Source organism: Diabrotica undecimpunctata, chromosome 3, assembly GCF_040954645.1.
Source record: "Diabrotica undecimpunctata isolate CICGRU chromosome 3, icDiaUnde3, whole genome shotgun sequence".
Lineage (NCBI taxonomy): Eukaryota > Metazoa > Arthropoda > Insecta > Coleoptera > Chrysomelidae > Diabrotica > Diabrotica undecimpunctata.
Window position 1 is genome coordinate 98,856,865 of NC_092805.1, and position 13,222 is coordinate 98,870,086.

The 13,222-nt window shown below is 33.4% G+C and overlaps 1 protein-coding gene across 4 annotated transcripts in view; it reads left to right on the top strand.

Moving 5' to 3' along the window:
- CRMP (Collapsin Response Mediator Protein) overlaps positions 1 to 13,222 on the top strand; it is a 123,775-nt gene that overhangs the window by 62,264 nt on the left and 48,289 nt on the right. For all 4 annotated transcript variants that reach the window (XM_072526394.1, XM_072526396.1, XM_072526393.1 and 1 more), the window contains exons 2-4: positions 3,944 to 4,098; positions 5,495 to 5,619; positions 10,560 to 10,975. In XM_072526394.1, the coding sequence (XP_072382495.1) occupies positions 3,944 to 4,098; positions 5,495 to 5,619; positions 10,560 to 10,975 (696 nt within the window). The remainder of the gene's footprint in view (positions 1 to 3,943; positions 4,099 to 5,494; positions 5,620 to 10,559; positions 10,976 to 13,222) is intronic.

Genomic DNA, 13,222 nt, shown 5'->3' on the forward strand with positions numbered 1-13,222 from the left:
TTTGATCATGATGAACGGCAGGTGGAATGCATATTTTAGATTCCCTTGCCGAGTAATTCATCAAGCTGTTTGCTTTGCAAGTTGTAGAAGGCACAGTGGTAAAAATTTGAATTCAGTTTCGCCAGGTAGGAAATTGTATGATTTCTCTTGTTAAAATTGATATACTAATGAGGTATATTGAAACAAAACAAAAATCAAACAACTTTCACGTATTTTGATAATTGCAATTTTACTAAACAAGTCAGAATGTAACAATAGTCCCACCGAGAGTGCCAATTGTTACAGTTCACAGTTTCAATTGCTACACAATATATGAAGGTGTACTAAATAAAAATAGTTATGAAATTTAACAAAAAATAAAGAATTCTAATCGACAGAACAATGGAGCAAATAGAGCAACTGTGCGCCTATTTTCTACACTCGGTGCACTGTAACCAATTCTCCCCACGCTTAGAATACGATTTGCAGCATACAAGGCAAATACCGGATTTACCTTCAGAAGAATCTTCACTAGAATCGTAATCGACGTTTTCCTTCTTCCGTATCTTTCGTTTTGTAGTCTTATAATTTGGCAACTTAGGTGCTTTCTTCGCTGTCTTACTTTTTATTTGTTCTTCCAACGCTTGTTTCTCAGGTGTATTTGTGTCTTGTCTTTTGTATTACGAGTCTTAGATTTTTGTTTATATTGCGCCTTAGAAAGTGTTACATATTCTGAAGAGATCTTCGTTCACTGGTTGACGGTATAGAAGGTGGTGGAGTTTTGTAAGTAATCGCTAAAGAAGGCGCTTGAGAAGATAGATTTTGAGTTACTTCTTGAGAATATTTTCATCTCGTGAACACCCAGCTTGAGATTCAATAGATGGTTCATATGGCATATCAATGAGAAGGTGGAGCGAAATCAATATCGTGGAAAATCTGATCGTTAAACGGAGATAGTCGTGTGCATGCAAATCCAACATTTATATTAGACGCTGTGGCAGCTGATAACAAGGCTGTTTTAACTAGTTCTGGTAAATCATAGATTGTCATTCGTTGACCGGGATGGTTTCGCATCGAAAAATCGGGTGCAATATTAAATTTCGTCTTAAAGAGTTCAAATACGGTTTTGTCAAGCAGTTGAAGCTTGAGCGACGTGTGTGGCGGGAATGATAATATAGCAATAAAGTTTTCTCTGCAGTAATTCATCACCGACAAGCTTATATGAGAGCTATCATTATCCATTACTATCAAAACACGATTTTCTTCAGTGGGTTTTGCAAATTTTGTAAAATGTTGCATAAATAACAAGAAATCTACTACCTGCATCCAGCCACGTTTATGTTTATTAGCAGAACCATTACAACCAGTAGGGCCATTTCTTATAAAATGCCGAGTAAAATTTTTCTGGGAAAGACAAAAAAGGGAGGTACAACACTGCCAATGGCAGTAACAGCTAAACAAACTGTGACCAGGGTCCCGTCCCCCATTCTTGTGATGTGACTGACCCAACTTGTTTTGTGCTTTTTTCAGCTAAAACTTTATGTTGTGTTTGGCTCGTAGTGACAAAAATTGAAGTACTTAATTCTTAATAATACATTTTTTCATAATTATATAAATAATAGCAATACAACTAGACTTCTTCGGCATAGGTAGAGAGAAGAATACTTTAAGTATTAGTTTACAGAATTCCGTCTTATCAAATTAATATAAATAAATTTCTGGAAATTGAGAAAAGTTAACAAAAATGTCAACAATGTTCATTAAATAAGCATCAATTCAGTTGCGTCAACTATAATCAGTGAATCAGTTCACTATTATTTAACAGACGTTTACATTACACTGCTTCCTCAACTCTAATCATATAAGTACAATCGGCGTAAATATATTAAACGTTTTGAAAATAGAAAAAGTTCATCATGGCATATCAAAGAATATTAAATAAACTGATTATGCGTGTGTTTACCACTTTAAATTGCTTTCACACATGGGCTGCAGAATATGCAATGATGTAATCAAATTCATTTTGTTTTTTTTTTTGTACACATGTGAGAAAAAAGAGAAATTACACTTTTTACAGTGTGATTCAACTGATAATTTTTTATAGTTATTTACTAAATCTTCCTGAACAACGAGAATCTTTTTTAAAATTAGTTGACTTAGAGGAAAGCATTTGCAATAAAATATAAAATCCGATTTACTGCGGAAACCGTCCGCTGTAAATCAGTCGTACGTCAGCCAGTTGGTTTACTGTACATCTTCCATTTACTCATGATATCCACTCCATCGTAAATATGTCCAATCCTAATGCTCTTTTGGACATTTTAACCTATTTTTCTTGTGTTGTAATGTTAAAAATTATTATATAGATTTATTCAACTATTTAACTCAGTTTGTAAGTAGCAAATCCTAATTTACGTGCCTGTCGTTGACAGGTTGATCTAGAAACGTGTGTTCTAGCAACGTCATTTCCCAAAATACTTAAATCTAGATAAGTTGCACGTCGTTTTTTCACTATAATGAGTCTTAATGCCTTTCGATCTGCTTTGGTTATTTTACTTTTTCCTACACTTCTAGGTTTTGTAATGACCAACTCTGAGTCTTGGATTTTCCAGAATTAAAAATCTAATGATGATTGAACAAATGTTTTCATCAATAACTTTATCTTCACCTATTTTAAAACTAACAAACGGCAATAGGCTTTATAATATCACAAAATACGTTTGACATTAATTGACAATTGTTTTGATGTCATTTTCCACATCTAACTCTGGTTTTAGGATAATTATGAAAAAATTAACCTATGTTAATGTATGTGAATGAAAAGACACGATTTAGCGAATTTTTTGCAGATTGTTGGAGATAAATAAAAAAACATAAGGGTAATGTTTTTAATAAATATTAATAAAGAATGGCATAACAATTAATATGAGAACTTATAAAAACATGTAGATTATGATTTGTTTATGGTAATCGCCATAAACTGCAAATTCCAAAGATGAGCCAACTGAAATGGGAACGGGCTCGTATTCTGTTCTTTATTTCTGCACTTCCATTATTACTTTCGGTTATTAGGGATCCTAAGTACGTGAACTCTGCTACCTTTGAAAAACTGTGGATACCTGTTTGGAAGAAGTTTGTATTGTTTCGTCTTGCCCTTGACGTAAACATATATTTGGTTTTTCTTCGAAAATCTTCGAAAGTCTCCTTTAATTTTGTTTCAATAAGACTAAGTCGCACATGCAGCAAAAGGTTAAAAAAGTGCGTTGAGAGGGCGTCCCCTTGTTACACCGTTATTGATCTCAAAGTTATCAGTATTCATATTTTGTATTACTACAGCTGCTTTGGTGTCAGTAAGAATAAGCTGTACCAATCTGACCGTATGAAGAGGCAGTTGTGATGCTGCTGTCGGTGAATTGGCAAGTAAAAAGATTATTACAACCTTCTGCTCGCTACGCAAAATACCTACCTTTAGAGATTCAGAAGGACGAAATCAATCACAGGTGTTTGCTCACTCGGATATCATCTCTATATAATGAGCATAGTGTACAAAGCAACATTTAGATCCTGCGAAAATATATAGAAAACAGCCGAACGTGTTGTCTGCAACTGCAGGGTAATTCTTCGCTAACGTCACCTGGAATAGGCCTTTTTAGAGCCTCGATCTGTTGGACTGAATGCAGATGTAGGGTATACACAAAAAATCTTAGATCATTGTATATTCTTAATGTCAAATTTAAACAAGTGGCGAGGAAAAGGTGGTCTTATTAACAATGATGACAATTACTTACATAGACCGCATATAGACAACACAAAAAAGTTACTTATGTGTGTATAGATAATTTAAAAATTGTAAAAATTGAAGGGTGACAACTATTTATGAACAATCAGTATTAATGTTACATTTAAACAACTCTATAATTGTTTATGCTTGATTCCATAAATAAAGCGATTCTCTTTGTTTCAGAGCTCACAGAACCGCCTTTTGATCAAAAACGGTAAAATCGTCAACGAAGACGACGTTATAGACGAAGACATTTATATAGAAGATGGCATTATCAAGCAAATTGGTAACAACCTTATCATTCCTGGAGGAACAAGAGTTATTGACGCCAGAGGAAGGTATGTACTACATAGTTATTCAACAATTAATATTTTTTGTATTGTTTTACATTATTAAATAAATATAACATCATATTTTATCTATTACATCTTTGTAGTTTATTAATTATGTTCAATTATTAAGCGTTCTTACAATGCAATCCAACTTGATTACGAGATATCATTGGAAATCAACAAAAATTGCTACCGATTTGGAATAAGATGTAATATCGTAATAAAAGAAGCAACGTCTGCACTGTGAGCATCGTTGAGAGTTAATATATTTATGTTTACTTAAAAAAATATCCAGAGAGCAGTAATTATAAACAATAATAAAATTTGTTAAAATTAAATTAAAATAAAAACTAAACCAATTAGAAAATCGGTTAAAACTATGCCGTGTAAAAGTAAATAATACTAAATCGACTCACATCGTGTTCACGTTAAAAAGAAAGAACTGCCCTCTGGTATCTATAAATTGAAAATTACTACCTGCAAGGAAATATGACAAACATCTCTGTGTCCACATAGATAATCACCTAAATTGGGGAAACATATACGGTGCAAACGACTACAACTAGGCATTTATAAGAAAATGTACTGGTTTATGAATAGGAAGCCAGGTTTAAGTATCCAAGACATACTTCTATAAATAGTAGTAGTCTAATATAAAAAAAGTCCTTCCTGATCATAACCTGAATATTGTAACTGTTAAAGAAGCAACCATCACTCAGTCTACAAACTACTACTAAGAGATTATCATCACATCCAAATCCACTCGCCGACGACCTCTTTACTCCACCACTGCTTAGAAGACGAAAAAGGTTGGATCCTCTAGATCTCTCCACCTTTAGGAACTAGTTAGAAGTTACTCATTTGTGTAAAAGTCAGAAATTTGCTAATGTAAACTAAATATAGGTCAAGGGTACTGACCACTGGGTGTAGCTCCCACTGTGTCAATTTTTCTGTCTTTCAAACATATTGCAAATAAATAAAGGAAGTTAAAACTTAGTAGGTCCACTAGAGACTGACAAAGAAGGAAATAAATATGTATTGAAGCTGCAATACGAATTATTTAAATTTTTGACTATGCATTTATTATAAATATATCTGGTGTTCGTACAATATTTCGATACATTCAGCAACAGGTTACACCCTTTTCGAATTAGTGTCCTGGAAGTCAGAGAAACATTTCAAAAGGAAAATGTAATATCTGGATGCAATATTCTGCTGCTACTACTGCAGGACGTTATAGTCGAAAACTCATACTTCATTTCATACAAACAATTAAAAAAGGTGATGATTTTTTTCAGGATTATTTTCAATATTCACAAGGGAATGAATTCCCTTGTGAAGGCAATATTCACAACAATAAATATTTTTAAATGCAACATCCTAATCAACGAAATATTTTTAGGTACATTTTGCCTGGCGGTATTGATCCACATACCCATTTCGACTTTGAATTCATGGGAACCAAGTCGTCGGATTCCTTTTATAGTGGGACCAAAGCTGCTATTGCTGGAGGAACTACAATGATCAGTAAGTTATTTAAACGTTTTAAACTGAAATAATGATTGTTCTAAATACATCGGTATTCAAGGTCCGAGAATAGTATCCTGCTCTGTTGTGACTCATAAATTGCACTGGGGCTCTTCCTAAATAAGGGTTACTACTACATGAAAAAAGAGAATATTTAGGAAAAGAAAGTCAATAATTTGTTTACTTACCGGCCTTGACATAACCATTTCCGTCGGAACGGAAATAATAATACTCTGTTCTTCTTTATGTGCCTTCTTATGCCGAAGGTTGGCGACAGTTATGCGATATGTTACTCTGTTTTGTGCCGCGTGTATTATGTTTGCAGCTTTTACCTTAATTCTTGCTTTACACTATAGGCTGTAGCAGCCTGTACTTATCATTACGAAACAAATGGCCCAGATATGACGTTTTCCTCCTAACAATAATTGTTAACAATTTCATCTCCTTACCCATTCTTCTTAATACCTCTGTATTGGTTACTCTATCTGTCTAATTGATTCTCAGTATGTGTCAGTACAGCCATATTTCTAAAACCCCTTAACTTTTATAGTTGCTACTTTTAACATCCACCCTTTTACTCCGTAAAGTAGCGTAGCGAGTACGTAACATTTCGTAACGGGCTATTGGATGTCAATGCTTTTACGGTTGCTTAAGAGCTTTCTCATTTTTATGAATCTAGATCTTGATATTTCAATTTGGATCTTAATGTCTACATTAGGGTATGAGGGTCTGTACTTACCATTTACTGTGTATGCTTAGTAAGCTAGATATTTGAATTGATGTACGCTCACAATATGTTCGGCATGAATATGCAGGTCGATATTTCTGCATATCGAAGATTACATATTGATACGCCTTCATTGTACTCGACAAATAGCGGTTACGTGTACAGGTAGAATAGCATTTGCTAAAGAATGCAACCTTTCTATTTCCTTATAAATATATATATATATATATATATATATATATATATATATATATATATATATATATATATATATATATATATATATATAAAGTTTACACTTCAGCAAAAGCTTTGATATCGCTATGATGAATTGAAAGGCTATATCTATGGCGTAACAGTACAATTCGTCAAACATTCCGTGTATGAATTGGTATCATTAGGATCGTATGACGTTAATTCCGTATATTCTCTGCTTCATCAAAGATCCGGGAAAGATACAAATTCATACACAGACCGTCGGTGAATATCACTGCTTGTTCGCACAAGTCGTGGAGGCTACAAGAGGTGCCACCCATTTTGTTGAAGATGAACGAAACACGATTTAATAAAATCGGTTTCTATCCTTTTGAGATATTCTACGACTGTAAAGTTTACACTTCAGCAAAAGCTTGGCTATCGCTATGATGAATTGAAAGGCCGTATATATGACGCAACAATTCGTCAAACATTCCGTGTATGAATCGGTATCATTAGGATCTTATAAGGTTATTTCAACATTTTCAAGTTATGTCAACGTTTACTTCTGCAACAGTTTTGTAAAATTATATCGAAAGTTTTAGCAACAGGTTTTAATTAAACCTTTAAAAAACGGCACAATCTAAACCCGTACAACGCTTCAGTTTGATTAATTGAACTCTGACCGAAGAGTTATATGTTACAATAATTGAAATATAAATACATTTTTCAAAAACGTTAGTTCCCATAGTGCTACCTTTGGGTTATTATATTCCATGGTGATAACTAATTTTTAATATGGATGAATGTGTGAAATTGATCATTAATAAAACGAATTCATAGAACAGAACGAGCGTATTTATTTAAGAATAAAAAAAAGTCCTATTCCTTTTCTATAACTTACAGTTACAAATAAAATCTCATTTAAAAAAGCTTAGACGAGTTACCTTATTTTCTAATATGGAACTAACTAAAGGTTCATTAATAATATAATGAAAAATGTATATCAACTTCGTTGGTGTAATTATTAATACTAAAAAGGATATAGGGGTTGACTGTATTTTTAATCTTAGGACGGATATCGCGGGTAAACATGGGCTGTTTAGTAGCAGTAATCCAACTTAAATAATAAACGTATAGACTGTGGTGTTAAGAGGTTGGAAATGCCAGACTTTTTATTCGATCAGGATCTAATTATTTAATATACTGCAGCGTTGTAGCAACTATATTGTCTTCATTATATCCTGCTTATGTTCTTACGAATTAAATGCAGGCGTCTCCGGAAAAATATTTATATTAATGTACAGGTCATCACATATATTCAGGTTTGACTCTACTCGGTTTGACCCATTTGAAATTTACGCATATCATATAGGGTGTGATAAAAGAAGCGGGACGGTTAAATATTTCGCAAATTAAACATTGGATCGAAAAACTGAAAAACACTTCAATATTTTTCAAAAATCTATTGAATGACACCAAACGCGACCCCTCATCCACACCCCTAGAGAGGAAAAGGGGACAACTTTGAAATCTTAAATTGAAAGCCCCATTTTTTATTGCACATTTTTATTCCTCATAAAAAATAAGAAACTTTTATAAGAAAAATTTTTTCGAATTATTAATAGATTGCGTTATAATCGAAAAAAAAAACGATTCATCGTGACGCCAACGAATATCGGACGCGTATAGAAGAAATGATTTCACTGTCATTTTTTACTCTAGGCTGAGGTTACACAAGTTAAACAAGATTTTAATTCTTTGCTGTAGTAGTAGGGAGCGCTCATGTGAGCGCTATTACTGTTTCTAAAATATATTATGAAAGCGTGGAGCAACAAATGCAACTTTAGATATTTTCTTATATATAGGTGCCGCATGGTCGTGTGCATCGAATGCTTAGCAGTAAATTTTTGCATTTTATAAAATTAGAGATCAAATCCTACTCATGCACCATAATTTTTTTAACTTGTAATAACTGAATGTTTTTAGAAAAAAATATTGTGATTAAAAATTTAAATTAAATATGTACAAATCCACAAGTAATATAATTAAAACTCTCTTCTTATAAAATATAATAAAATTAATTAAAAGTCAATCACTGGAAGAAAAGCCCAAAAAATTCCAAGGTGTTTCGATCAAAAACCAATTTCTGGTCTCGTTAGTACGCTAGAATTGGTTTTAGGAGGCAAAAATGGCTACTGGGACATGGACTATAGCAAATCACAAGAAAACCAAATCGGCAACACTCAAGGATAAAAGAGACTTTGGGAGAATACCATTATCCTCCTCGCAACAGAGTTGCTAAGAAACCAAGGAGCTCTAACGTGACAAAAGTATCCATAATGGCGGTAGCACAGACACCATCCTGATACTCAACTAGCTCGGGATCAAGCAGATCTGATCCTTCACAAACTGGTATAAGCAGTTAATGAGGCTCCTATCGGAGGTCAGAATAACTTCCATAAAACATTCAAATAATATGCTCAAGCGACCCATGGTCCTCATCCGCGTCCCTAAGGAGTCTGATAAAGAAACTATCAGGACCCGTCTAAAGAGGCATAATCAAGACCTTAAGACAGAAGACTGGTTGTCAAAAAATATAAAGATTGGGGAGGAAGCGCAAATCCTAGTCTATACGATTGACGAGGTCTCGTATAAAGCATTGTGGGCTGCTCATTTCAAGGCATATTATAAACTTGGAAATTTATCCTTTAAGATAATAAGCCTCGATGGTTCAAATCACAATGATATAAGCGAATTTCCTGTATAGTAAATCAGCTTCTGCAGAACTACTATTGCCATGAGAAGGTTTAGTGTAACCTTGATACAAGAGCTCTGGATTTACAAAGACAAAATAAGAGGTCTATCAGGCATTGGAGGAAAGCTTATATATAGACGGTGTACCGAAGTCACAAGGACCTGCATAACAGCCAAAAGAAATATCAGAACTACCTTTTATGAATGTCTGTTCCAGGGACTTAACAACAGAAAAGATATAGGTCATAGAGGGAGGAGATATGAAGGAGATAGTTCTCGGATCAGCATACCTCCCATATATTGATCCCAAACAACCACCATCACGGGAGTTGAAACAGCTAGTGAGAGATTGCAGAAAAAATGGCATGTCTTAGATGGGGTGTCTTGTTTAGACGATCGACACATTTTGAAATAACAGGCAATGAGCCTATCAAGGAAACCTATCGTAATCCTGGTAAAACAAATTGGAAAGCATATCAAGCAGACCTGGAATATTATTGTTGTCATGTCAGCGTTTGAAGATATCTGTCCGGAGAATTTCCACAGTAAAGTACCCTGGTGGAATGACACTCTTGCAAATCAAAGGACAGACGTCAGACGAAAATTTAATTTCTCTAAAAGATCAGGTGGGTAGGACCTATTTTTAATTTAAAGCTATAAAATTTTATTTAGATGTAAAAAAATATAATTTGAATATTGAAATTTTCATACCTTTTTAAGTTTTAAAATTCAAAATTTAACAATTTAATATATTAAAAATATAGATTTTATTGTGAAAAAATAAAAAAAATCAGTTTCCAAATCAATGGTATCGAAATTTTATTAAGCGTGGATGCATGGGTTAAATAGCTCCGTTCGTACTTTCCCACTTACCCCAACTCCATCTTTCATGATATAGTTTTAAGCCGATGGCCAAGATTTAAGTTTATTCAGTCGCCCTCTACAGGAGTGTTTTGAACTATAATAAACGTGACCGAATTGCCCATTTGAAATGTCCTTCTATATGCGGCTTTGAAACGGCTTAATATCTCGAGAAAATGTACTTACAACTGAAAACCCAAAAACACGTGTTTAATACTTTTCAAAAATATATCGACTGGGATCAAACACGACCCCACACCCCCAACCCTGGGGGTGTGGGGTCTGCAACTGTGCATTTGGTAGAAAAGTAAGCGAGAGATTTAAACAAATTTTCTGTTCCATTTTTTAATAACTCTGATGATCTATTTTAAATTTACTTATTTTAATTAAATTTTTGTAGTTGATTTTGTGTTTCCCAAAGAAGACGAATCATTGTTAGACGCATTCTACGAGTACCGTCAAAAAGCTGATGGTAAAGTATGTTGCGACTACTCGCTACACGTCATCCTCCCTCGTTGGTCTGAACAAATTAAGAGGGATATGGAGATACTAGTCAAAGAACACGGTGTCAACTCCTTTAAAGTCTTCATGGCCTATGGTTTCATGTTGAATGACGCAGAGTTATACAGCGCTTTCGAACAGTGCCATAATTTAGGTGCTCTTGCTCAAGTTCATGCTGAAAACGGTTCTATCATCGCCAAAAACGCTGAACGGTTGCTGGCTCGAGGCATAACTGGTCCTGAAGGACACGAGATGTCGAGGCCTGAAGAGGTAGAGGCTGAAGCTGTCAACAGAGCTTGCGTTATAGCGAAACAGGTAAATTTGATTTTTTTTTAATTAGTTTTATAAGTTATATTTCTTTGGCTTGGTTTTGTAAATAATGTGATTCTTTGAGTTAAACCGATTAGATAAAATATTGATACGCGAACAAAATAAAATTGAATTTAAATTAAGACTCTTTTTGTTCTCGTATTTGCACATCTTAATATTTTGCTGAATAATTAGAAAAATGTCATATTTTCGTAGTTTTAATTTCAAAAACATATTATGACGAGCGTCCAATAAAAATTTGATTGAAGACGTTTTCTGTAGCTTTGGATTAAATTACTGCAAACAGTGTTATGGTCCTACTGGTTTTGTATAAGGTAAAATTTATTTTTCTTGCCCATTGTAATGTACACAAATAGACTTATTATATATACTAATGTAACAGATCAAACAATTTCCGACAACTATAGAGAAACTACTCTCTTAAAGATGTCATACAAAACAATGGCTACATCATTATTTGTCATCTTTCTGGATTATGTGAAAACATAATTTGCAAATATTAGAGTGGATTTAATAAGAAAAATCAACGAACGATAAAGTATTCTGAAGAATGTGAATTTACAACCACCAATCAGTTGTAGGCAGTTTTCCAGAACTTATGCTACGGTACATTTTCCAAAACAATTGCAGGACTTGTTGGAATTACCTCTATTATTAGCTCAACGTGTTCCTCTAAAATCTAAAGTATTAGCATTTGTATATTCGTGGTAATTACCGGTGTGTCATACAGGTAATATTTAGCATTTTCCTTTACAAGAGGGCGCCTTTATTCCCGTAACTAATGCATCTAATAATGATTGGCGAGAAATGGTACATTTTTATTTCATATCTTTTCAACTGTATAACCTTCATTTAGCCTTCTTCTCTACGTGCCATCTCCGCGATGGTGGTTGACAATAATCACGGCCATTCTCATCTTATATGCGGCTGCTCTGAATAGTTCGATTATTGTGAATCCGTACCATTATCTCAAGTTACGCAGCCATGAGATTCTTCTCCTTCGTATATTTCTCATGTCCTTGTATCATCAATTGAAGTACGTCGAATCTCTCACCACGCATAACGTGCCCCAAGTATTGCAACTTTCGTATTTTTATGGTTTTCATTATTTCCATTCTTTTGTTACCTCTTCTCATGACTTTGTTGTATATTACATGCTCGGTCCATGATATTTTCTGGATTCTTCTATATATACACATTTCGAATGCTTCTAGCTTCTTAGTAGTCGCCGCGTTAAGAGTGCACGTTTGCATTCGTTAGAGCAGAGTCGGGAAAATATAGAATATATAAAAAACTTCATGTCAATAATTGGAAGGGAAAATTCAAAAACAAAAAAGTGCAGGGAAATAACATGACTTTGAATCAAATATAGATTAATGTATATTTTCCAACTAAGAAAGTCCTTATCTACACTACATACAAGTAGTAAAGAAGACGTTAGGTTGACTCGCTGTGTTAGACTGTTTTCGTCACTATTGGGTTTGATAAAATATTTCTGAACTGTAGATATTGTGGAAAAATATCAAAAATGTTAAGAAACAATATTCGTTAACACAAGAAACTGAAAAGGAAATAACATTTTTCATATCAAAATTTTTTGTTTGGTTTTTAAGGTATTATTAGACAACAAATTATTAGGCATTAATATTCAAGATGTTTTCTAATTGGCAGTTTATGATTTTAGCACTTTTATCTAGTTTTATTTTTTGTACACTTAAAAACGATCCGATATAATACAGCTAGTTAGATTCAAAGTCTGCAGTATTTTCTATGTGAGGTATTTTTAATTCCAATTTATTATCTAATTTAATTTATTTATTTACTGAGCTCTACAGGCATTGCAGGATAAAGGCTTACAAATTACACTATTATAATTTTATTTTATACATTGTTACATTTAATTTAATAGTAGTATTAATTTAATTATTTTAATTTTATTGATACGCACTGTCAAAATAATCTATCCAAATTGTTTTCTAAATCCGTTACCATTTTTTTCATTGATACATTTTTCGTGTAAAAGTTGATTATTGGTTAATATTACACTGAATTAAATAGTGCACTATTCTAGAAAAGATTTAAAACTTGTTCGTTTGTTGAATGTTCGTTTAAAAAAATTTACTACGAATAAAAAGTATTAAGAGTTACTGATACAAATAACATTGCGTAAATCGTTGGTGATATGGTGAAATACATTTGAAAGGATATGCAGTAGTCAAGATTAAACTGAAG